The following is a 26,050-nucleotide window of genomic DNA, read 5'->3' on the forward strand; positions in this document are numbered from 1 at the left end:
TCAATAAGGAGAGGATTTACATTGTGTGTGTGTGTGTGTCCAGGACGGCCACACAGCCCTCCACCTGGCCGTACGCAGGTGTCAGGTTGAAGTCGTCCGCTGCCTCCTCAGACACCACTGCCACCTGGACCAGCAGGATCGCCATGGCAACACGCCGCTGCACATCGCCTGTAAGGACGGAAACCTGCCCGTCGTCACGGCGATCTGCCTCGCCAAGGCCAGCCTCGACCTCCCCAACAAGGTGAGCCACTTCCCACCACACCCCATACTCTTTTACAATACAAATACTGGGCTAACCCATAACAGCAACAGTTTTTGAGCTATCCTCCTCTAAAATGTCTGCCTCCACCCCAGAAAAAGAACTGTTTCTTTGGTAGAAAGAAGAAAACTGTTGACAGTGAGGTCTATAGATTGTCCAGAGTAACCACCTCCATTGTCTTGGGGTTCAAGCAGACATCTCAAAACTTGGACACCTAAAACAAAACAATCTGTATGACTCCATACCACTGAAGATAAGTGAGCTCACATGGCGTTACATCAATTTGACAGTTTTATTAAAAGCATGTGGAGGAGTAATTTGGGGTTTAGAGTCTTGAATCAGGGATCAAACCACCCACCCTGTTACTGTAGGTTTTCCCAGATCCTCCTGTGCGATCCTTGGCTGCTTCTGGGTCCAATATAATGTGCCATTTTTTCAGTTTTTGATTTAATGACTCACTCGCATACAAAACATTCACAGGCCATTTTTCTCAAGAAAGATTTGTCCATCAGCCTCAAACTTACAAATCTATTCAGCCAAAGTGCATGTGCATATGTGTGTAATTGGCATTTCTTATATCCAGATGTTAGTTTTTGAGAACTGTAATGACACCAATAACATTTAGTGTAGTAGTGTATCCTTGTGTTAAAATGTTCCTGTTAGCACCATCAACAATTTTGAAACACATCTTACATAATCTCCAAACACAGCCATTGTTTTTCAGCTGCCTGCCACGCACTAGCAGCATTATGTGATGCATTTCACCACTTTGATGAGTCAATTCGCAATTGTTGAGATTTTGGCATTATAAGCAGCCAGACCAGTCTACACTGTTATGTTAGTGTTAAGGCTGCAGCGTACAATGGTGTTTTAGACAACTTTGTGGTAACAGTTTGGGGAAGGCCCTTTCCTGTTTCAACTTGACTCTGTGCGCAAAAAACGAGGCGCATGAAGAAAAAGTTTTCCCAGTTTTGTGTGGAAGAACGTGACTGGCCTCCAAAGAGCCCCTGACCTCAACCCCATCCAACACTTCTGAATGGGAGCAAATCCCTTCCCAAAAGAGTGGAGGCTGTTATAGCTGCCCGTGGTTTAGAAATGAGATGTTTTATATATTACATATGGCTTCAGGTGTCCACATACTTTTGACCATGTAGCTGTTCCATCCAGGCTACACTAAGGCTAATCACAGGCCAAACAGAGGGATACATAAACACAGGGATTAAAGGGATTTCTGTAAGTGTAAATACATGCAGCCTGAGGATTTCTGCTGTGTGATCCAATCTGGTCTAGACTGGGCTCATAAATCTGCCGTTCAGTATATTGCATGTGAGAACATTTAATGTGGGTGTACCTGTTGTGGCAGTTTTGATCTACTGTGAGCATTTTTGTTGGCCTGAAAATGATCTTTATTCTGCTATCTGCTAACTTGTTTTCTCATTCGGGTGAACTGGTCTTTTAAGGGAGCTCTCACATACCATGATTTATATTTGACTGAAGACGCAGTCCTGCTTTGCCTCTCTGCCAGGCACGACTTCCCACACATCTTTCTGCCTTTGGTTATTTCACATTCTATTTTGACACCATCCATTTTAATGTATTCTGCGATGGGATGGGTTCTCTCAGACGCTGGTAGCTCCTCGCAGCTTTTTCGCGTACCGAAACATTTTTTTTTTTCCCAGAGTAGTTCAGGGAAGTGATGTGCGTCAGGAGCAGACAGCACTCCCGAAGATGTTGTGATTTATTCATTATTTTCAGTTTCTTTTTTTTTAAAAGCTTATCTAAAGCAGCATATCTCACATTGCTGAGTCGATGCCTGTGTTTGTCTTCGCTGTCAGCTGTAGACACTGGGGAGGAAGATGAGAAGGGTGGAATTTAAAGTGTGTCCTGTTCGGTTTACAGTGGAATAGATCTGAATGAATGCTTCCTTGTTTTTTCAAGTTGTGACAGACGGGCATTGATTGAAATGCTGCTCTCAAACATGCTTATTGATATTTTCTGAAGCTTCTTTTATCTTCTGGCAGATTAAACATTTTTGGCACATTTCAATATGTTTAAGAAGAAGAAAGAAAAGCTGTTAAAGGGGTTTACTATATATTGTGGTGAAAAATAGTGATGGTAATAACACACTGCCAGCTATTTTCATTACCGTTTTATTTTTCTTAACCCCAGTGGAGCACCTCTCTACCAGTCAAACAGAGGCAGGGTAACCACAAGTAAAGGTATTATATTACATTTCTGTCCTACGGATATTCACTCCGCCTCTACTGCTTCTATTGAAGCTCACATCTGTTACGCTGCAGCCGCTCACTTCGTTCCACTTTGACTGAGTGGACGTGAACAGTCTGCCACTTGAAGCACCGATGCAGCGTTTTTGGAAGCGGAGAAGTTATTTTTCTAGTACATTATCACACGACCAGACTGTGTTCTGTAGTGTCGCTCTTAAACACTGTTTACAGTTTGCGATGCTCTCAATATTTACTTAATAATAATATTTATTTACACCTTTTTCCGGGCCGAGTGCGAGACAGTTTCATTGAATGAAAATGTAATGTGACTGTACTTTAAAGCACAAGCTATACTTTCTGTGACTGTATAGCTGCGATGGTCAGCGTGACATAAATTTCCATGTCCGCAAAGATATGCAAGAGATGCATTTGTACAAGCATGTGAACATGTGAACCAGTGTAACATAAACAGAATGATGTGCGCATCCATTGTCCATGTTCAGGGCTGGATATAAGCCCAAATTCTCGTGCCCATATCCACATCATGTCCTTGAGGATCCTTTGCGGACATTAGCAGATGACAACATTTATGCCACGCTGACCCTCAGCCATGTGGATGCACACCGTATATTTATATTATTTTGGATTATATCCAAGGTAGACCAGACATTCTGCCTCACTTCCAGGCTTTAGAGTTTTTCACACAAAAAGAGAAAAATACAAGTCCAGTACTTTATGGGTGCTTTTATTGTCACATGTCGCCTGGTGTTGACTGAAATCTCCTCTTCCATGTGTTTCTGTCTTTATCCAGTACGGCAGAACTCCCCTCCACCTGGCTGCTAACAACGGGAGCCTTGAAGTTGTCCGTCATCTCTGCCTGGCTGGAGCTAACATCGACGCCGTCACCAACGTAAGTCACCGCACAGCTTTCTTCTTCTCGCCGTTTCCCTTCACTTCACAGTAGCAGTTGCTGAACATAATGCATCATGATGAGAATTTATCTCTAGGCACTACAGGTAATTGTGAAAGCAATTTCTCTCAGTAAAATCCAGTGCAGCGTCTTGGCATTTTAACTGATTATACTGTACAGACTGGTTTATATATGAACACTGCTGCTGTCAGTAGAGCTGAATGCATTGGCATGTTGAGAGGTATGTTATTTATCTTCTTCTGCGTGGTTCAACATACATGATGTAGCTCATATAGCAAACAGTCTGAAAACATCTCAGTCTCTGTTTGTTCAAATAATGGCTTGTTTGCTGGTGAGTAGTTAATTTTCTGCTTGAGCTGCAGAGCACGTCACTGCTCACTTCTTACACACACACTTCATGCAAGTAGAAAAGCTGATGGCAGCTTTTTAACTCAAACTGGATTTAATCTGCAGAAAGTCATTATTAGCGCTGCTCTCCTGAGCTGCACCACCTTTCTCTCCACAATCTCTGCCTCGGTGGGTTTAAAGCTTAAACATCTTAATGTGTTTCCTCCTTTTTTATTATTGAAGTTGATTTAACCTCTTGAACCCTGATACTCACCTTACATTTCCCTTTAAGTAGCTTTTAGTTAGCTTTAGTTTTGACAAAATACTTTCTTCACAGTACATTAGTGGACTTTATCCAAGCTCCATACATTACATAAAAAGTTTTAGATGTCTTGTTAACCATGTTATACACATGTTTTGTGTAATTCAGGCAAAAATATTTGGTGTCTTTGGGATCTCCACAGGGAGTGAAAATAAACTACAGGGTGGAATAATAATTATATAATAATAATGATTTAAAAAGAAATCTAAATGTTTACTAATACGTTAAGTACACATAAAATACATATTATGAAAATAGTGAGTGTGACAATGTTCATATGCTAAAATGTATGGTAATAATTTCCTAAGAAGTTGAAAATGTATAATGGGTAGAACTTGGTACTAATTATAGAGAGTTTAGCTGAGTTTGTAATGGCTTTTTGATTTCTTTCAAATAATCGCTTGATTTAATTCCATTTGCATTGTTACATGTTCAGCTGACCTGCTGTGGGATACATTTGAATTAATTAAAAAGAGGTGAGGAGCACGTCTTTTCCCCCCTATAATTAGTACCAAATTACATAGTTATTTCCAGGAAATTATTGGGCAGTCATCATGAAATCATGGACCCGTAAGATAAAGCATAACATAAATTACTTTTGATTTAATTTCAGGATAAAAACATTCAGAACATATATTTTAAATTCACTACATTCACGATACTCGTGTCTTCATATTTCAGTGAATTTTAAATTAACTGCCATCAACCAAATTTACAGTGAATTTCTGCTGTATGATGAGGTTCACGTGGTCTGTCTTTACTATAATGAACCGTGAAGTAGTAAATGAGTTGTCAGTGAATTATTGTGCAGGAAAGAGCGTCAGGAGTCCTAAAGAAAACTCTTACATGTCTTGACTTCATTGAGTTGTCTCTTGCTTGTCTGAACAGCAGGTAAGATGTTGAGGGCTCCGACGGCCGCAGGCCAACAGCTTTTATCAAACTGTTCTGGATCAAATGGAGAGCAGAGTTTGTACGAGGAGTCAGAGACCTGATTCACTCGTTTCATCACGACGCGAGTGTGTTTGACCTCCTGTCCAATGATTTTTAGATGCTGCACCATGTTCTCCCTCTGCTGTAGTGGAGAATTTAATCATGTTCATAACCTCAGCTCTGTCAGCTGATATTTCTCCAAATCATGAGCACATAGATTATTATGGATCAGTTTCAGGGCTGATACTGACCTTATTAAGCTGATCTGGTATCTGACCAATCCACATTAAATACACTTGAAGTCAAAGTTTTTCTCATGTTAACTTCCATAAAAATGATCCCAGCTGACACCGATAATCGTTTCGTAGATAGACAGAAATATTTGGACAATTGATTAATTGTTTCGTGATTTTTCAAGCTTTTGTTTGTCTCACATGATGGCAAATTTAATATCTTTAGGTTTTGGACACCATATTTGAATATGTCAATGTAGATTTGGGGAAATTGTGATGGACAGTTTTCACTTTTTTCTTACATCTTATAGACAAAAAAATTAATTGAGAAAATATTCAGCAGGTTAAAGGATAATGAAAATAATCGTCACTTGTGGTCCTGCAGTGACATGTACAGATTTGAAATATACTGCAGGAAATAGAGAGCACTGAAAATTGTACAGTTGTTTCTAGAACTGTATTTGTTTGCTTTCTTGACTATAAAAATGTTTTAGATTTTCAATGAAGTCTCATGTTATCTTATGAGATTTAAACCCATGAACCAGCTGAAGGTTTGTTTGACATCCTGATGGACTTTAACTAATCTCTCATCTGAATCACATCAGACACTGCACACTGTGTAGTGTACTTAGAAACATTCCCACCACTCAAACCTGGACTCAGTATGGTCCATCTTGAGTATTCTTTGTCACTTTTACCCATCTGACTTTGAAATACAATAAGTGTGGTGCTGTTTCTCTAAGCTCATTTCTTTGTCAGGCTTTATTGTATTGTGATATTAGAAGGCATGTAACTAACATTAAAAAAAAGGAAATTGTGTTTTTAAGAGACTCCACTGCCAGATGTCCCACGCTGAGGTTTCTTTTCCTCTCTCTGCATTATCTAGCTGTTAATATTGTATGACAGCTGATGTGCTATGCATGTTTAATCTGGAGAGCACATATTGAGATGTATAATTCATTGTCCAGTGGCCAGTGGTTTGTTGTGGAGCAGCTGAGGGAAGATAGTCAGCTCAAGGCTGGATTGCTATGATTTGCTCCGTTATTGGACAGAGAAGCAATACATTTGTGGCTTAGTGGGTTCAGCTACATGCCACTAATTCACAGCATTGTGAGTTTGAATGTAATTTTCAGCCTCTGGTCTAAGTCATCCCTTCAGTTTTCCCTGTCGCTCTGCGTTGTATATGATCAGCACCAGTCAAACAGTCGTAATCCGTTCCAGCAGGTATTTAATCTAAAACAGAGGTACTATGGATGATCTAATATAACTCTTCAAACACCGCCACCGGCCGTTCACATCATCTGTCAGCTGCCAAGCAGCGATAGTAATAGTCGTAACACCCAGCCATCTGTAGGAGCGAGTCCCATCAATTTGCTCACGAGTAAAATAAACTAAGTGGTCGATTTTTGGTTCGAGCTGAACTTCATTTACATTCACATTTCTGACATTTAGCTGATCCAAACAACTTAAAGGTCAGTGTTCTCGAGCTCTTATAATATTATGTGACCTTATCAGAGAGGCACTCTAGAGAAAGAAAAAGGAAGAAGATAGAAAATGTATTTGTACAGCTTCAGATTAAAACACTAAGTATTCATTGATTTATTTATTTTTTAATTTAGATAAAACAATCTTTTCATAACAAACCCAGTTGAACATGCTTTGCCGTAATGGTCTGTAGAAGTAGGAAGCGCTCTGTGGGCGTTTCAGGCTGTCGATGCAGTTTTTCCCTGTGGAGCAGCAGCCAGAGCCGGACAGTGACAGATGGCTGCGTTAGTGAAAGAGACATGAAACATGTCGGGTCTGTGGTGTTTCTGTGTCATTGTGTTCGGGGCAGAATGGGGAGAGTTATAAATTAGGACAGTTCTGGAGCTGGACGGAGGTAAAGATTGAGAGTGTATATACTGTAAGTGTGTGTGTGTGTGTGTGTGTGTGTGTGTGTGTGTGTGTGTGTGTGTGGACAGGCTCTGCAGCTGTAATTTATCTACTGGAATCAACTGTGAGAGCGCTTAAAGGGGAACTCCACCAGTTTTACACAGTTCTACTTACCTTGTGAGGCAGCTGGATTCACGAGATCACGAGAGAATCCATCTTGCCAGGCTTCAACTTATGCACTTGTGGCCGAACCACAGTGGTTCAGACCGATCAGTGTACTATGAGGAACTGCTGGCAGGTGGTTTAAGTGTGACGACAGCGAGAAGCGAGTGCCTTTTTTATGTGCAAATTTCGTCTACCGACATGCTGGCTACATAGCTAAGCTACACTGACTGCTCGCTAGTCATTCTGACTTTGTCTCTCATTTTTCTGGTTGTCTCTGAAGTCTCCTGAAAAAATTAAGTGATCAGTATCTTCTCTCGTGAGTGTGTCTAATGTTTGAATGATGAACAAACATCATACAGTACAATACTGTTAGATATTTACATTGTTTTTGACAGTATGTTGAATAAACAATCAGTGCTGCTTCTCCCAGCAGCAGTGTGTTTCTGCTGCAGCGAACACACAGGCCAGTGTGAAAACATTGCATAGTAGGTTGAGGACTATACTCAGTTACTGTCAGCTGTGTTGCGCTTCTTAAAACAATCAGGTAGCAGGTTAGTAAGAGCTGTGTTGCCTTGTTTTTAAAATGACAAGCCTGAAGAACTGAGATGTCACATTTCCTAAATGAAATGTCAACAAAATGTGTATTAGAAACACTGGAGTGCACATGCACAACAGCCAGACAAAATGTAAGGGATTATCTGTTTGCTCAAGATTTCTCATGCATATATTAATCCCTTTCTTCCTCTTCGCTCTCTCTCAGGATGGAAAGACAGCAGAGGATTTGGCTTATACTGATCAACATGAACTCATCGTTTCTTTGTTGGGCAAACTGAAAAAGGTATTCACAAAAAGACACACACCTATCAATAAATGTCTAACCAGTGGTTTCTTCATTACATTATGTCAATGTATTGAAGGTGGAAGAAAAAACCTAAACTCTGTATGATGCAAAACCAGGTTTCACAAACGCTCCTCACACTTGGTCTATTTCAGTTCAGAGGTGTGGAGAGAGACGTCTGCATCAGGAAGGTGTTAGATTTTAGCATCCCGCCATTTTTAGACTTTGTTGCAGCACTTTGCTCCACACTTAACAGGCAGAATAAATAAATGAATAAAAGGACACAGTACTCAAATGAAATACAGGTTTTTATCTTTAAAGAGATAATGAGATACTAATCATCTGTATTTCAGTTTTAGAAATAAGCTTCAAAACTTTATAATGCTCTGTGGATGTTTTCATGATATATTTTAGCCATTTTTATCTGTGTTGAATGTATTGAATGAACTGGCTGGGCGTCCGTGTCTTTTTTCTAACCTGGTTTGCTCCAGAGGCATATGGGGAGTTCAGACCAGTGTTCCCAGTCGGACTTGAGTCGCATCCACCAGAACACACACAGGCCTTTTCTTCTTTTTTTTCTACCTAAAGCTAAATGTTACCGACTTCTCCTCTGATCGATTTTTCCAGAAAACCTGCTGAGATTCAGTGCAGAGCGTGAAAACATGACAGCAGCAACTGTGAAAACAGTCATCCTCTGCATATGCTGGGCTAATTTAAGACACTTTAGCACATTGATGCCAGTTTTGATAGAAAGGCTGACTTTCCGAGATCCCAGAGAAAGAGAGATTTTTAAAAAATTAAAAAAAACCAAGTTCTTTTCCTCCAACTTTAAAAAAGTACACATGGAGTTCAACATAATTTATTTCAACACAAGAAGTTGTATTCTGCTCAGAAGTATTGAAACTAGAAGCTTTATTTATTGAATGTGTTAACGTAACCCAGGTGGGAGCAGGGAGTGCTTTCAAATCCCACACAGCCACTCACAGTATTCAAGGCCACTTCTGATGTATGACTCATCTGTTGAATGGTTTAAAAAAAAGTGTCTTACATGTGAACAAATGTTCAACTTCATCGTGGCTGCGTGAGGTGATGATGATTTACGTACAACATACATTATGGTTTTTAGCTATATGACAACCCGAACAAACAACAGGCAGATTCAGATCCATTTGAATATTGTTCATGTCCTGTGAAGATCACTTCGGTTGATAAAGTTTTACCAGCCACATTCTTGGCTACAAGGCATTTAAAACAATAACATCAACCACTCAACACAGGACTCTATGCCAACACATGTAAGCTTCAGCAGTATATATCTAGTATGTAGTCGTTTACCTTTACACTGAGGCTTTTCACTACTTAGGTATCAAAAGTTTTTACCACATGAAATGACTTTGCGTTTTTGTTGCCTTCGTTGGATAAACTGACTGTTTTTAAGAGTCTGTAATATCAAATAATTTCAGTCTGAACAATAAAAATGTAGAATTTCAGTGATCGTCCTTCGGCAATACAGTGGTTTGCAACCCCTGGGATGCGGACCGGTGCAGGGCCATGGAACATTTGCTACCAGGCCGCAATGAACCAGTATGATTCAGAAACAAATAGCTAATTAATAGTTTGGCTTTTATTGAAATATCTAAACAACTATTGGATGGATTGCCATGAAATTTTGTACAGATATTCACTTTGGTGATCCTGTTACTTTCCATCTAGCGCCATCATCAGGCCATACTGTGGTTTTGCAGATTTGTCCAATACCTGCAGAAGTAGTGACATTCCCATCAGCCTATACTTTGCGTTTAGTTCTAATTAGCAAATATTAGCATGCTAACGTTCATTTTAAAACATGCCTGCTAAACATCAGCATGTTAGCATTTTTATTGTGAGCATGTTAGCATGCTGATGTTAGCATTTAGCTCGTAGACTCTCTTTCTTTTTGTGGCATGAAGTAGGAGGTGTTCTGCTACTAAAGAAGATCCAGTATGTGGAATGAAATCTGATAAATTGAAGTCTGTCATCGGATTTTCGGGGGCTTCTTGATATGAAAACATGTGGGAGTTCATGCCATACAGTAGATAAACGTGTATCTCAATGTGACCTGAACTGTCAGTGGTTTTTAATAAATACTCTTCTTCCTCTGTGGGTTTTTTTTTTGGATCAGGACAACCACAAACTGAACTACATCCAGCAGCTGCGGCCCACTCAGACCGTCCAGCCCAGGATCAAGCTGAAGCTGTTTGGACACTCTGGAGCCGGGAAGAGCACCCTGCTGGAGTCTCTGAAATGTGGCATCCTGCGCAGCTTCTTCAGGAGGAAGAGGACACGCATGACCAACACGGCCCGCCACCCCAACTCCCCCGTCAACTCCAAACCTGCTGGTAGGTGACAGACGGCTCCGGTGAAGCTGAGATAATCCTTCACAAGATTAAGCTTTCACCTGCCAAAAAAAAAGGCCGGAGTAATTAATTTGCCATTCTATTCAAGGCATAGCAACTGTGTTCATTTAATGTTTTTCACATTTTCAAGAGATAATAATACTTCCAGTTTACCTTATTTTTTTATAGGTTTGGCCATCGCTTGTGTCGTTTATTGATTTAAAAGTAGACCTTCTCATTGATTTCTAAGATTGCCCACAAAGGCCTAATACATGCCAGAAGGATAGCTAATGTGGTATAAAAGGTATAGAAAAACCTCTAAAGGCTGACAATTTTCTTCACAGTCGCAGTCAAAGAGCCCAACCCTAGCCTGGATAAACAAGGAGAGAACTTCAAAATGTCAACAACTCATGCAGTTAATCCAGAGATTTATATTTTCAGTGTTTTTTAATTGTCTACAGAACGTTTTCAGATTAACAAAATGGGATTTCTTACTGTTAGCTGCACAGTATTTCCAGCAGTTATCTGCTGTTTGCCATCCGGTTTGTTGCCCCTGTGTGTGGAGGCTTTGTGTGCAGACATGTAGGATTTTTTGTGGAGAATGTCTGACTTGGATGACCTCTAGTGAGAGTATCCAAAAAGACATGTGGATGACATGAATGCATGTCAATGACACACCTGACACACACACACAGATCTGATCCAGGGACGCTGAGGTGGACGGGCTGAAAGCAAAACATAGAGAGCACCCATTTCCACCAGGATGTCTCATTCTTCTACAAAGAAAAATATGCAGTCTTTCCTCCTGTATACACATATGCCAAGACAAATTTAAAAGATACTATGATCACAAATAAACACGCCACGATCAAAATGAAAAGCACCAACACAAATGTTGCCCTGCTTCTCACCCCTATTCACTCAACAACTAACCCAATAACCCTTTACCATTACTCCAGTAACCCTAACTGGAACCTTAAGAAAAGCCTCTTTGTGGAGGTCAGTCCTGCACACAGCGACAGGTCTGTGGTAAGACTCCCTGACACATTCAGTGTGGAGTATAAAAAAGAAAAAACACAACCGAGCACACACACACACTTCAATCTCTCTGAATCTGCCCTCCCTAACACACACACATACATACCATTGTGTTTCCTTTAACCGCTCTGTTGTGCGGCGCTCAGAGTCATTACCTCCCAGACAGACGTGATGCTCAGTTACGTGAGTCGTATAGTGTTACCGATCCCATCCTCTATACTATCTGAGATCTGTAGCCTCTGTCGCAGCTGAAGGGCGGGTTGAAAGAGCTTCTTTTGTCGTGTTTCTTTCAATTCTAGCTAAATTCAGTAACGGCCTTTATTGACTCTGTTATATCTGCAGAGATACGTGACGCGAGTCCACAGCGAAACACAAAGAAGCAGAGCTGAGAGGGAACAAGTGCCGTCGTGATGTCTGTTTGTCCAGTTTTTAGATTCCTATGCAAGCAAACGTAACACAAGCATCAATTGTGTTCTGTTGTAAGCCTGTCGAAAGTCAAAGTGTGGCACGTTAAATGCATATTTACCTTTTGTCTAGTGTCAATATTTGACATTTTTTGATGTTGCCTACAAAACTCAGCTTGACACCTGAAAGTATTCTGCACTGTGCATTGATTTCTGGCCTTTCAGGTTGTTCATGCTTCAGTGATTTGAGAGGGACTGATCTCCTTTTATTCATTCACCTCAGTAATCTGTTAAAACAACACAGAACAACATTGTAGAGAGCCTGTGCTTTGCTTGAATACAGCCTGGTGTTCCTAGTTTTTATTTTTTGACATTAATAAATCACCCTTTCTTTGTAAGACTCTTAGTCATAAAGAGAAAATGTGAGCAGCTTTGCTTCCCTGAAATCCAAACCTACAACAGCTGTTATTATTAAAAAAAGCTGCCTGACCTAAAACCAATATGGCATCAAGTCCATTTGTCATGCACTGTAACATTTGTCTCGCCCTCTTCTTTCTTATGCAGAAAGACTTCTCAAAACAACAAGAGAGGCTTTGACTTCAGGTGACAGTTTTTACAGGAATCACACCAAGACTAGTTCAGCTGAAGTTGAAGTGATCAGAGAACAAGAAAAGCATTTTGCTTTTGGTTGAGAGAACTTTTTGTTTGTTTTCTGACGCGACCAGTTCTGCCGTGCAGTGTTGTTGCTGGTGTGATCACCTCACTGCACATACTGTTCCCTCACCGCATGCCTGAAACAAGTCAAGCGTGTGTTCTCTTTGACTTGCGATAGTTTGGCCTGGTGAGAAGCTCTCTCTGATGGATCAGGTCTGAGAACATCAACTTGGCCGCAAGAAACGACCACAAAACAGTTTTGCAGATGGATTTCTACATCAGATCGCCAGCAGTTCCTCGTGCTCGGAAAGTTAAAATGAACTTTGTATAGTGACAGCTTACAAGACACTAACAACTGATCTTACTTGTGAATCCGTGTGACATTCATTTACAGCCCTGATTACGTCAAAAAGGGGCGCTATGGACGTTAACAAAAACAAAGCTGCAGCAGAAAAGACATTTTTTGTCAGCTGTTCAAGACCATAGAAAACAAACTGTAGGTGTGGTCCTACAGAGTGTCAGGAAATCCAAATGTTGTGTCTGCATTGTGGCTTTATTTGCAATAAAATAGCACCCCCGTGTGTTAGCGAGTGTGCAGTAACCTGAAATAGTTCAACATTCAAGTACAATTGAGATTTGTGAAAACATTTGTTCTTGTTTTATTTGATCAGTTGAAAATCGATAAAGCAACGTTTCCCTCAGGTTGTTGTAGTTAGAAGCTGTTTCCCATTTTGTGTTATATTGCAGGGTTCTTGTCATCTTTGTGAAGTTTCTCCTGAAAGAAAGAGTGGAAAAACAACCTGCTTCTGGTTTTTAGAAAACCTTTTTAATTTTAGAAACCAATAGCTGTTGTTTTTACAGATTCTAGACAGCGTTTTTTTATATTTACCATATTAATGCCATTCTGAGCAGAGTGGAAACTCAATCAGACAAAATCTATCTACTGAAACGACCGAGGCAGAAACCTATAAAAAATAATAACTTTAAATAATGATATTTATTCACACTCTTGTACAATTTGATTTAAAAACTAGAAAAGATGCTTTGAATCTAAATTGAAATCCCCTCTTCTTATCCAAATATATCATCAAGCTCACTACACCGGACCCTGCCGTAGGCATTGATCAACAGTTTCCATCCCCCCCTTCGTGTGTCTTCTCCGCTGTGTTTAGTGTCGGTGAGCATTTCCAACTTGTACCCCGGCTGTGAGAACGTGAGCGTTCGGAGTCGCAGCATGATGTTCGAGCCCAGCCTGACCAAAGGTGTCCTGGAGGTCTTCTCCCCCGTCCACAACGCTCTGTCTGCAGCGGACGAACAGGCCACAAAGGCCATCGACATCCAGCACGCCAACATCCACGGTGAGAGCCAGCGGTGGAGGAAGTATTCAGATCCGTTACCCAAGTAAAAGTACTAATACCACACTGTAAAAACACATGTTACGGAAGTAAAAGTATGTAAGTATAATCAGGAAAATGTAGTCAAAGTATTAAAAGTAAATGTACTCAATGCAGAAAAATGTCCGCTGTGACTGATGCATTATTATATATTATATCATTAGATTATTATTATTCATGTATTAATCTAAAAGCAGGATTTTACTTTTTAAGCCGGTTGAGGTGGAGCACATTTTTAACATTTTTTATATTTTATGTAGTATTTTAAATAGTACAAACCTCAAAATTATTAGAAATAAATACAAATTATTACAAATCTTCACATTTGTGAAGCTGGAACCATGAAATGTTTTTGCGTGATAAAGGACTTCAGTGATCAAAATAGTTGTCAATTAATTCATACTTTTTAATATTTTCATATGTTTTGTGTGTGAATTTGTAAAGTAACTTGTAACTAAAGCTGTCAGATAAATGAAGTGCAGTAAAAAGTACAATGTTTCCCTGCGGAAGACGTGGCATGATAAGAAAGTACTCAAGTAAAGTACAAGTACCTCAAATTTGTACTCAAGTATAGTACGTGAGTAAATGTACTCAGTTACATTCCACTGCTGGTGAGAACCAAGGAAGCTTAGATTTTACCAAAACTGGAACATAATTTGTCATTTAAGGTGTGAACTTTCATGGTTAGATTTTCAGAATAAAACAACGTACTGTGATAAATGAGACATTGCTCAGTAATGTTAAAGGCAGTGAAGGAGAATGAACACGCTGCTCATGTCACTTATCCCCCCCCCCCCCCCCCCCGTAGGTGTGGGGGATTTCAGCGTGTGGGAGTTTTCGGGGAACCAGGTCTATTACTGCTCCTACGACTACTTTGCGGCCAACGACGCCACAGCGATCCACCTGGTCCTGTTCAGCCTGGAGGAGCCGTACGAGACCCAGCTGGGCCACATCACATACTGGCTGAACCTGCTGAAGGCCCTCAACCTGCCACAGGACAACATCGGTGAGGACAGAAAGATGTGACCAGTCTCAGTCATATATTTAAATATATCCTTTTTATCCTAAAATACGCTCAAATTAGACACCAGATTTATTATTATATTGATTATATTAGTGCTTTTAATTAGACTTAATCTCAGTAATACATAGCTGTTGAGAAAATGTCTTTTCAAAATAAAATGTTTAATGTCTATTGACTGTGTGTGTGTGTTTCGGGTGTTTCTTCCAGCTTTCGGAGGTCGGATCCAGCAGCCTCTTGTAGTCGTCCTGGTGGCGACGCACGCTGACCTCGCCGACGTCCCCAGAGCTTTCTCTGGAGAGTTCATCTACGACAAGGAGAAAGCGCTGCTCAAGGAAGTCCGGAACAGGTTGGGACACGAGGGGGAGATGGAGATTATGTTGTTGTTGAGATGCCACTTCTCACAACGCAGAGGCAAATGGTTCTGTAATAAACGAACTGTTTAGTGTTTGAAAACCATGTTTTTCTGTGTGTTCGCTTTGTCAAATAGCTGTAAATACTACAGTACCCATGAGCCTCTGCAACAGGTGCTATGGAGACAAAATACAAAAATTAAGTGTCGTTGTGAGAACAGTCAGGTGTGGCACCTTTTCAGTAGACAAGGGACGGCCCTTCATATCTCAGCAAGTTTTTAAAATGTGTTTTTGTTGTTTTCAGGTTTGGGGTCGACCTGCAGATCAGCGACAAATTATTTGTGATGGACGCCGGAGCCTCGAACTCCAAAGAAGTGAAGCTGCTGAGGAGTCACCTGCAGGAACTCCGCACCAACATCATCTCTGTGAGCTCTGCAAACACACACAATCGCAAAATATCTTTCACCTCACCTATTTTTTTACTTTACTTCCTCAAAGATCATGTGCACAGAATACAGTTGATAGATCAAAAACAGACAGTATTTCTATGAAAACACTGTGTCATCACAGTCATTAATCAGTCACAGTTTATTTACTGCCCCTCCTTCTCCATCGTTGCAGAGGTGTAGCCCCATGACGCTGCTGGCGGAGCGTTTGCTGACCACCCTGCCGACCTGGAGGAAGCTGAGCGGACCCAACCAGCTGACGTCATGGCAGCAGTTTGTCAGCGACGTCCAGGAGCACATCAACCCTCTGGTCAGCCAGGATCACCTGCGCACACTGGCCCTGCAGCTCCACAGCATGGGGGAGGTGCGTGTTGGTTTAGCAGCTTCAAAGCTGCAGGAAAATAAAATAATTATTTTGGTGGCAGTGGTGGTGAAGACGACAACTCGGAACGACAACCGGGACTTGAAAAGCTTCCCAGACTTTAGAGCTCACACATGAGACAAAACAAGAAAAAGGAAACCTTCAGCAGTATTCTGATTAAAATCATCAAGTTCAATATGTCTTAATTTACTAAATAACAGAAGTGGAAAAAAATATTTATTGTTGTTATTGATGTTTTTCATAAGGGAAAAAAGATAGGACTGTTTCAGTACCATGAGCTCACAAATGCAAAACCTCAAAACAGAAATTACACCTTGACATTTGTCGCATAAACAGCTGCAAGGAAATGGTTGTCTTCATTATAGTATTAATTGTTCGTAACGCCTCGTTTGAAGGTTTACTCATCAAAGCTCACGCTGACTGTCAGTTCACCAGACTGCCACCAGGGTGCGCTATTTGCTCATGAATAAACAAAACCAAAGCTTTGTTTTCATCTGTAAACAATTCCTCAGAATCACTCTGCAGCAGGAGCATGTTTCTGAGTGAGAAATGAGGAACATCCTGAGATAGAAAGGGGTTGGGTCTGTCTGGGTCCTGATTTACTGTCAGCGCAGCAACCTGCATACTTTTTTCTTTCATGTCTTTTTCAATATGTTTCACCACATTCACCTTTTTCTATCCTCACCTGTTTCCCCACACCTTCTCTGTCAACGTACCCCTTGTTTCCTTTCCTCTTCCCCACCCACCATCTTCCCTCCTCCACTCAGATCAACATCATGCAGAGTGAGACGGTGCAGGATGTCGTCCTGCTGGAGCCTCGTTGGCTCTGCAGCAACGTCCTCGGCAAGCTGCTCTCTGTGGAGACGCCCAAGGCCATCCACCACTACAGGGGGCGCTACAGGCTGGAGGAGGTGCAGGCTCTGGCTCCTGAAAGTGACGTGGACGAGCTGCTGCAGATCCTGGATGCCATGGACGTCTGCGCCCGTGACGCCACCAACCCCGCCATGGTGGATGTTCCTGCCCTCATCAAGACAAACGGCCTCCACCGCTCCTGGACTGAAGAAGAGGAGGAGGACTCGCTGCTCTACGGCGGGGTCCGACTCGTCCCTGCGGAGCACCTTACCCCCTTCCCCTGTGGCCTGTTTCACAAACTGCAGGTGAACCTGTGTCGCTGGAGCCACCAGCAGAAGCCTGAGGAGGAGGGCGGGGAGGATTTCGATGGAGACATCCACCTGTGGACCAATGGAGCCAAGGTGAGCCAGGCAGGAGTGGAGGCCATGGTCCTGCTGGTCAACCACGGCCAGGGGGTGGAGATTCAGGTGCGCGGGCACGACTCAGAGCGGGCCAAGTGTTACACCCTGTTGGACACCATCTGTAGTATAACAGAGAACCTGCTGGCCTCCACGCTCCCCGGACTGCTCACAGCCAAATACTACCTGAGTCCTCAGCAGCTGCGGGAACACCACGCCCCCATCATGATCTACCAACCCAAAGATTTCTTCCGGGCCCAAGTCCAGCGGGAAACCTCTCTCACTAATACCATGGGCGGCTACCGAGAGAGCTTCAGCAGCATTCTGACTTTCGGCTGCGCTGAAGTTTACCAGCAGGGGATTCTGGGAACGGACATCCACATATCAGACGTCCCCCTGCTGGCGCGCAGGAAGCTCTGCCGCATGCTGGACCCTCCTGACGCTCTGGGGAAAGACTGGTGCCTGCTGGCCATGAACCTCGGCCTCACGGACTTGGTGGCCAAACACAGCAACGGGACTCCAAACGGCACCCCTGAGCTGGACTCGGCCCCGGACTCCCAGCAGGCCGTGCCGCAGCCCAGCCCGACGGCGGCGCTGCTGCAGGAGTGGAGCGGGCGGGCGGGCAGCACGGTGGGCGTGCTGATGGCCAAACTGAGGGAGCTCGGCCGCAGAGACGCCGCCGACTTCCTGCTGAAAGCTTCCCCTGTTTTCAGGGTCAACATGGAAGCGGTGGTGGGGGCCGCTAACGGCTACCCCCCCACCTGCAACGGTGGCACGTCGTACAACTCCATCAGCTCCGTCATTTCCCGCTGAGCTGAACCGGTCGTATACTCTGATGTGACATTTCCCCTGAAGGACGGTCACAGACTTGCGTGTGAATGAACATGAAGTGCAATCGTTACCAGAGAGTCCAGCTGCTCGTTCCTTAATCACACCATTGAGTTGTGAACCAGATGTTGTGTTTGTGCTCGCCACACCTGTACAGCTGACCTTTCCTTCCACTATGAATGTTGTGAAAGAGCTGATTGTCCTGAGCTCCAAAGAGGAATCCAGTGCTTTTTATTCTGTTCTTAATCTTGTTGTGCTGCTTTTTAATATCCCTCCTGCTCTCCTGCACCACCACGTCTCTCTCGTCTCACAGCTAAAAGACAGAAAAGATAAATGTTCAAACTCTACATGAAGGAATGGACGTGGTTATAAAGATGGCAGCCTCGTGTTTGGACCTCCATCCTCAAGTGAAACACTGAGGACTTAATTGTATCCATGTACATGTAGGAGGCGGCCATCTTTAGTCATCCATCACTGTTACATATAATATCAGCTTCTGTTTACTGATGTGACCGTTCAGCTTAGTGTTTGATAAATTAACAGCATTTTTCAGAGTGCCTTTGTGGCCTTCTACCTCCCTAAAGAGCACAAAACGTCTTGTTATTATAAAAAAAATCAGTAGTTCTTTCCAAACATTTGAACAACTGTGCCTTGTTGACACTAATAGTAAAATGAATTTCTATTGAGGAAAAGGCCATCTCATTTTAGACAGGAAACGGTTCACGAGGAAAGAAAAAGAAGAAGCTCGGCTCATGTTACAAGGTTCTGAAAATGAAATTTTACTGGCAAAGAACACACAGCTGAAATCAGAGATTGTTTTGTTTAGTGTTTGATCGTCAGCGCAGGAGATAAAACGTTAAATCTTCTCTCGTGTTAGAGTCTGCGTGGAGTCGATGCGACGCTCAGTGGGAGCTGAGTCAAAGGGAAACCACGTCGTTCAGGTTCAGGTGGCGTATTTGTGGGTTTATACAGATGATTTCTTCATTAGTCCAACAACAGAAATCTCTCGACGTTTCTGGTGACACTTTATTTTACGGGTTCCGTAATTTTCCTGATTTCCTTGTAAGTTTACTGGAAATTAAATGTGGTATTAACTGAAGTGTCACAACACAGTTATTTGTGTCTATGTGCAGTTTTCCGGAGAAATATCCTTGAAATAATTGCTAACAGAGAATTGGCCCTTTGCTAACACGTTGGCTATATTAACTTTATAAGGCGACAGTATGTCAGTGTTGTTTTCAGTTTGTTCTCAATGCAGCTTTAATTAATTGTGCCAATTTGAACACCAGCTACGTCCCAATTATATGCTACATTTTCTATTATTTAGGGCTACAACTAACAATTATTTTCTTGATTAATCGATTAATTGTTTCATCTATAAAATGTCAGAAAATAGTGAAACAAAGGCCAAAGTTGACTTGTTTTGTCTGACCAACTGTCCGAAACTCAGACTTCATAGAAGACAAAGACAACCGGCAAATATTCACATTTACGAGGCCAGAAACCAGTGAGCTTTTGGCATTTTTGGCTTAAAAAATTACTTTAATGATCAGTTGATTATCACCGTTGTTGCTGGTTATTATCAGTTCATTGACTAATAGATTAATCGACTAATCGTTTCAGCTATAATATTAATCTTAGTCGCAGTTAGTATACAAGAAACCAATGTATTTGACCATTTTATACTAATAGGAAATGAATGAATTGCACCTCATTTACTGACTGTTTTGAGTTTTTTTAATTTAGTCACATTTGTGTGTTTAAGATTCAACCTGTTTAAGATTAATATGTAGTTAATTATTACCAAATTACGAGATTGTCCTTTTCCAGGAACCTCCCGGGTTTACAGCTAGATATTAGTTCCTTTCTTGGAAATGTTCGTTAACTATGGGACCTATAATATAAAGTGTTTCTATAAATGTTCTCTTTAAAGTCTATTTGCTCGTTTTCAATTCACAGCCATTGTTACAGAGAAGTACAGTGTCTTATTGAAGGACGCTGATCCTTCCAGCACCAAAATGTATTTGCTGTTGAGAGCGTTTGATGTTAAAACCCATCATGGCGGACAGAGTGGAGCTCATACAGGGTCCAGCTGAGACCCCAAACTAATAACTTTGAAGAGAAAGTGCCACCAAAAATGATAGAAATAACCTAAAGTTCATTTTTGACACTTCCTGCTAATCCAGAAGGTAATTTATCACATGCAGAGCCGTCGGTGTCAGTAAACACACCTGACGCTGCACCTTTTTAATGCTTCGTCAACAGGTTTTCTGCATTAGTGACCAGACAGTCCAGTTACCGTCCACAGTGTCACATTTTTACACCGCGGCGTCGGCGCCGCTTCTGTCGAGCTAAATCTGATCCTCTGTCAGTGTTGGTCGGCTGTGCGTGGCTTCACATCTCCTTTCAGTTTGTCTTTTTTTTTTTAGAACATGAAGCTGCAGCTCGGCTCCGTCAGCAAAAGCAGGAAAAAGACGGCGTGAAGTTAGTATTGTTAAATGTCCTAGGAAGGCATTTTCACTTTGTGTGAGCTGGAACTGGACAAGCACGTGTGTTGATGTGGAGGATGTTGGGGGGAAAAAGAAGTTCCTAAAAACGTTACACTTTGTGGATGTTTTCAGTGGCCGAGTGCAGTATTTCATGTCTGCTTTACTTCCCCAGTGACACTTTCAAGACAATTTCAAATACTGAACCTCTCTCACCGTTTGCGTCTCAACCTGAACTCGCCAATCGACATAGCAAACTTCGAGCTGTGATGTAAATACTCCAGTCCTGCTTCCTTGACTTCATCCTTTTGGTTTTTTTGCCCTAATATGTTGATTCAAACAAGGCAAAATGAATGTACAACACAACTTTCCTAAGAATATGGTCAAAACAAATCAAAGAGATGGTCTCAACACGTGTACAAAAAACATGAAGAAATGAAATGTCCCAAACTGGCCAGAAACATCGTTTTATTTTTCTTGTGTTATTGAAGCTTTTGTTGAAGTTGTGTATCATCATTGCCAATGTTGGTGTGCCTAAAACACACTCGTTCATTCCTCCATTATCGCCTTGTACAGTACACAAGCTGAGAAGTGATGCTTTCAGAAAGGGAAGTGAACATTATGTTTTGTAAAAGCTGGGAATCACTATATTATTATTATTATTATTATCAAGTTCGTCTCAAGTTTGGTGTCTTTTTTTCCCCGGATGGTTCCGACTGCGGGTCGACCGAAACAAGTGGATTTAAAGGCGAAAAATATTTCCCTGTTTGTTTCTGTTTGGTGAGGAAAGACTCAACGTTGCTTTTGAGTGAATTTTCCCCCTCGGAGACTCCGGTCTAATCGCCTCATTGCACAAGTCTTTTTGTCGCTATTTATGTTACGTTATTTTAGCATGTCTTGGAATGCCATGTTCTTAGTACTTCTGACACTTTATAGTGTAATACATTTTATAATAAATTCTTTACCTAATATCACTTGTCTCCGTCCTAATTTAGAGGTTCCTGAGGTTGCGTTTCCTACATATTTGGGGCATTAGTGTAAACAAGTAAACAAGACCCTTGTGAAGAGGATTAGCAAACATGCAGTAAAGCTTACACACAAAAATATGTTGACTTACAGCAGTAGTTTCCAACCTGGGGGGGTCCAGAGAGGATTAAAAGCACAACAGGACATTAAAAAAAATATTTCTGCTACACAAAATTGTTGATTTTTCAGGCTTTTCCCTTTTTTTTTTTTTTCTTACTGAATTCTCTAGAAGTTATTCAAATAAAACAAGTGGTCACAATATAGATATAAGCAACTGGTGGCTTTACAGCACAGAACAGAGGCGGATGTTCTTCTTCCATTACAAACAGAGCTAAAACAATTTATAACAGGTGCTGGGAACAAAGAGAATAAAAGGTGTGGGAAACTAAAGGCAGACAGGGATGGGAGGAGGGTGAGGGACACATTTTTTACTAAGAAATATATATTCTAGGGGTCAATAAAAGATTCAAATCATTAATTTTTTTTCTTATTCTTCCTTTACAATTTTCCAGATGAAGTAAAGGCCATTAGTATTTTTGGGTAGGAATTACCAAAATGATCAAGTTTACAATGAAGTGTGGTGCGAGTGTAACCCTGAGATTCTTAACTGACATCAAATCAAAGAGAAAAGACAAAAAAGGATTTCAAAAAACACCTGCAAGATGCAGTGTGGTTGTATGACACTAAATCTCTGTTTTTAACTGTTTTTAAACTTAACCAAAACCAGAGAAGACTTTTATGAATTTAAATCTCTTTGGTGAATCAGGGACAGACTGCTGTCTTGTGGGTGTTTGCTTTATTTGTCCTCTGCCAGATTCCAGGCGGTGTTATTCACACGTCTCTGGGTTCATTGTGGAGCTTCAGCTGCAGAGTTGCAGGGACGTCGACCCGCCGCCCACGCAGTCACATGACCTGCTGCCTGAAGAACTCTGGGTTTGTCTCAACCTGCTCTGACACTCAAACATACGTGCGCAGGACGAGATTAATTTCTAAAAACAACACTAAATCCCTCGAAATTTGTCAGAAAACTTACATTTTTAATCACATTTTCAAACTCATTAATAAGAAAATGCATTTTGAAACAGTTTCAATGTGAGCATGAGCTCAAACATTTGTTCTGCCTACAAAAAGACACATCAGTTCACATATACAGTAGATATTGAAGATATACGGTGGATTGTGTCACAGTACACATCATAAATACATTTGTAATTTGTGATTAAGCGTCAGTCACATGATGAGGTGATGCAAACAATTCTCAGGTCGAGTTTCATTCTTAGGCCTGTAAGGCTGTTTGTTAGCAACAAAACAAGTCTGTTCCTGTTTCTGTGAATACTCGCCGTCCCTTAAAGAACTGTACAAATTAAACATTTACTTAATATTTTCACATGTCTGTGAAGGTCTCTCTCTAATCAAGGCTTTGTTACCTTTCTTTGTAAATGATCTACTGCAACACAACGCTAACATGTTAACATATAAACAATGATGGTGATTAACATGCGACAGATATTCAATATTATACATAAACACATACAAACAGATAAAGATCCATTTGTTTTTAAAGACTTGTATTGTTAATTGATGATACATTAAATGTTAGCATGTTATTTATGCTTGTTAACCTGAGTTAGTTAGCTTGCTAACATGCTAGATTTAAATGTAGCTAGACACTAGCAGAGTAACACGGTGACGTTAGCATGCTGAATCACATGCTAAACATCAGGATGTTGTAGCTGTTAGTTGCTAGTTGTTAACATGCTAACGGCTAACATTGGTTAACGTCAGTTTTACATATTACAATGATGGGTTATTACTGATTCATTAACATGTAAGCAGCATTTTAATGATGTAGCTGGGCAAGGTGCTAAATGTTAGCTAATGTTAGCATTAGCTGTGCTTTGAACTGAATTCTAACAGCTGATTTTAGCTGAGGCTAACAAAGTCCAGATAATAACAAAGCCTGTTGAGAAAACACAAGGTAGTAGCTGTTCTGGAGCTGTCAATCATGTAACATGACCGTCATCAGCAGATGGAAAACAATTTTGTTGTCCTGTTTATATTATGACAGCCTCGAGGGAGACCTTTAGTGTTGTTGTATCACCTAATCAACTACTTCCTGGATCAATCACGTTAAGAAACAGTTGAGTCTGTTGTGTGAAAAAAACAAAACAACATGTCATGGTGATAATGACCCCAGTCTGAAGACGTGTTCATCAGTTCAGGTCTGTTAACCTTTGTGTCTGGATGGGAAGGCCAGACCAGTGGCTGATAACCTTCCTGTTAGCTGAGCAGCGTCCTAATCTGAAGAATGTATAATGATATGGCCTGTACAACAGCCTGTTAGATAAACTAAATATTCATCAAATTACAGATTACAGGCAACAGGAAATCATTTGACGACACAAACATGTTATCAAACGCGTTTAGATAATGAGGCTGTTGTAAAAGCAGTGGCCTTCTGTATAATAAAGACATTTCAAGGAATAGTTTGGGGACATATGCGTATACGCTTTCTTGCTGAGAGTTAGATGAGAAGATTGATACCACTCTTATGTCTGTGCGATAAAAATTTAAGTTACCACCAGCAGCTGGTTAGCTTAGCTTAGCACAAAGACTGGAAACAGGGGGAAATAGCTAGCCTGGCTCTGTCCAAAAGTTACACAACCCACCTCAATTTTCTCATTTAACTCTTGGCAAGAAAGTGAATATGCTTATTTGCCAAAATGTGAAGTTAAAACATGTAAACAGAGACAATATGTTATTATTGCATGCTGTCCACTTCATGTCAAACCCTTGAATTGCCTAAAAGTTTAAGTTTAAATTTAACACTTTTGCACGTTCATGTATTTCTACTTGTATTTAAGCAACAGATATGAATACTGACCAGACTTGCATGCTCATACAGGAAGTGCTCAGTCATCCATTGTCATGTGTCGCTCTGCTTGAGCAACATGATCCAGTCACACATCAGCTGCTGAGGACGCAGTTTGCTTTCAGATTTCTGCAAATTCAAGGAAACTGCGTATTTTTAGCCTACTGTAGAGCAGGATGCCATGTTAATGTAACCACAGGCATTTGTAACATCATGTATCCCGCATGTGACGACATGAAGACATGATGTACAGATGTAGATGAATCATGTCACATCGCCGTTTAGCATTTAATGTATTTGTTGGTGGTATGAAGTTTGTATGATTTAATCAATTTACTTGTTCGAGTAACAATAAATGCCGGTAAGTTAACGCTCTACTTTTACAAACGTACATGTGGTGGGTGTTTAATTGGTTGACTCCGGTATTGTTAGACTCGTACATTTCAAAGTGGTAGTTCAACGTTTTGGGAAATATTTGCTTTCTTGTCAAGAGTTAGATGAGCAAATTGATACCACTCTCATGTTTGTGCAGCTAGCTTAGCTTAGCACAAAGACTAGAAACAACAACAAAATATGAAGGGAAAAAAAAGTACATCTATATTAATGGATTATTATTACTGATGCATTTTACTGCTGTAGTGGGGCTAATTCGGACTACTTTATATACTGTTTGGTAGTGAAATCTATAAAAATGCATCATAGTTTATTTGTTGATCATTAACCTGAAAAGGAACTGAAGCTTTCAGATAAATATAGACCATACCATGAGTTCCCTCAGAAATGTGTTGGAGTAGAAGTATAAAGTAGCCTAAAATACAAATATCTGAAGTATTTACTTCAGTAAATGCTTTGGTTACTTTCCACCACTGATGTCAGACTATCTCTGTCACAAATAAGAAGCGTTAGGAACCGAAAACAAAAGGTTTTGCTCTAAATGCATAAACAACTCTGTCCTGTTCGGAGCGTCTCAATCTTATCAATCACATGAGCATTGACTTTGATTAACTCAGACTTTGTGCCTGCAGTTCCTGGAAGTCCTGCTGTGATGCATATTCATAGCTTCCCACGGCTGACGGTATTACACGTTATATATCCTTTATGGGGATCACGCCCAGTTTCCTTCTTGAAAACATCTCCACGGTTTTGAAAATGTTATGTGCTCATGAGTTTCACTCTCTCTCCGTTAACTCCTCGTCTACAACAAATGTTCTCTCATGTGGGTGTTCCCTTGCACTCTTGTTGAAGTATTTTGAGTATTTCTCAGCAGCATTTTGCAGGTTAACCTTCACGTTAAAGTGCTGCAGTTGGTTTTTAAAACTCCACCTGAACTTCTGTATTTTGTTCACACTGGAGTTGCAGATAAAGAGAGGCTGACTATCTCACACCTTTCCAAAGCTTCCTACCGTCCTAATGTAGGCG

The 26,050-nt window shown here is 41.1% G+C and overlaps 1 protein-coding gene across 1 annotated transcript in view; it reads left to right on the top strand.

The window, feature by feature from the left end:
* Window positions 1–19,831, top strand: part of dapk1 (death-associated protein kinase 1) — a 67,994-nt gene extending 48,163 nt beyond the window's left edge. Inside the window, exons 17-26 of the mRNA XM_070903727.1 lie at window positions 44–241; window positions 3,296–3,394; window positions 8,025–8,102; window positions 10,264–10,480; window positions 13,746–13,931; window positions 14,776–14,973; window positions 15,199–15,337; window positions 15,646–15,766; window positions 15,963–16,151; window positions 16,937–19,831. Coding sequence (XP_070759828.1) covers window positions 44–241; window positions 3,296–3,394; window positions 8,025–8,102; window positions 10,264–10,480; window positions 13,746–13,931; window positions 14,776–14,973; window positions 15,199–15,337; window positions 15,646–15,766; window positions 15,963–16,151; window positions 16,937–18,232 — 2,721 coding nt within the window. The 3' untranslated portion in view covers window positions 18,233–19,831. The remainder of the gene's footprint in view (window positions 1–43; window positions 242–3,295; window positions 3,395–8,024; window positions 8,103–10,263; window positions 10,481–13,745; window positions 13,932–14,775; window positions 14,974–15,198; window positions 15,338–15,645; window positions 15,767–15,962; window positions 16,152–16,936) is intronic.
* Window positions 19,832–26,050: the final 6,219 nt, after the last annotated feature.

Source organism: Enoplosus armatus, chromosome 4, assembly GCF_043641665.1.
Source record: "Enoplosus armatus isolate fEnoArm2 chromosome 4, fEnoArm2.hap1, whole genome shotgun sequence".
Lineage (NCBI taxonomy): Eukaryota > Metazoa > Chordata > Actinopteri > Centrarchiformes > Enoplosidae > Enoplosus > Enoplosus armatus.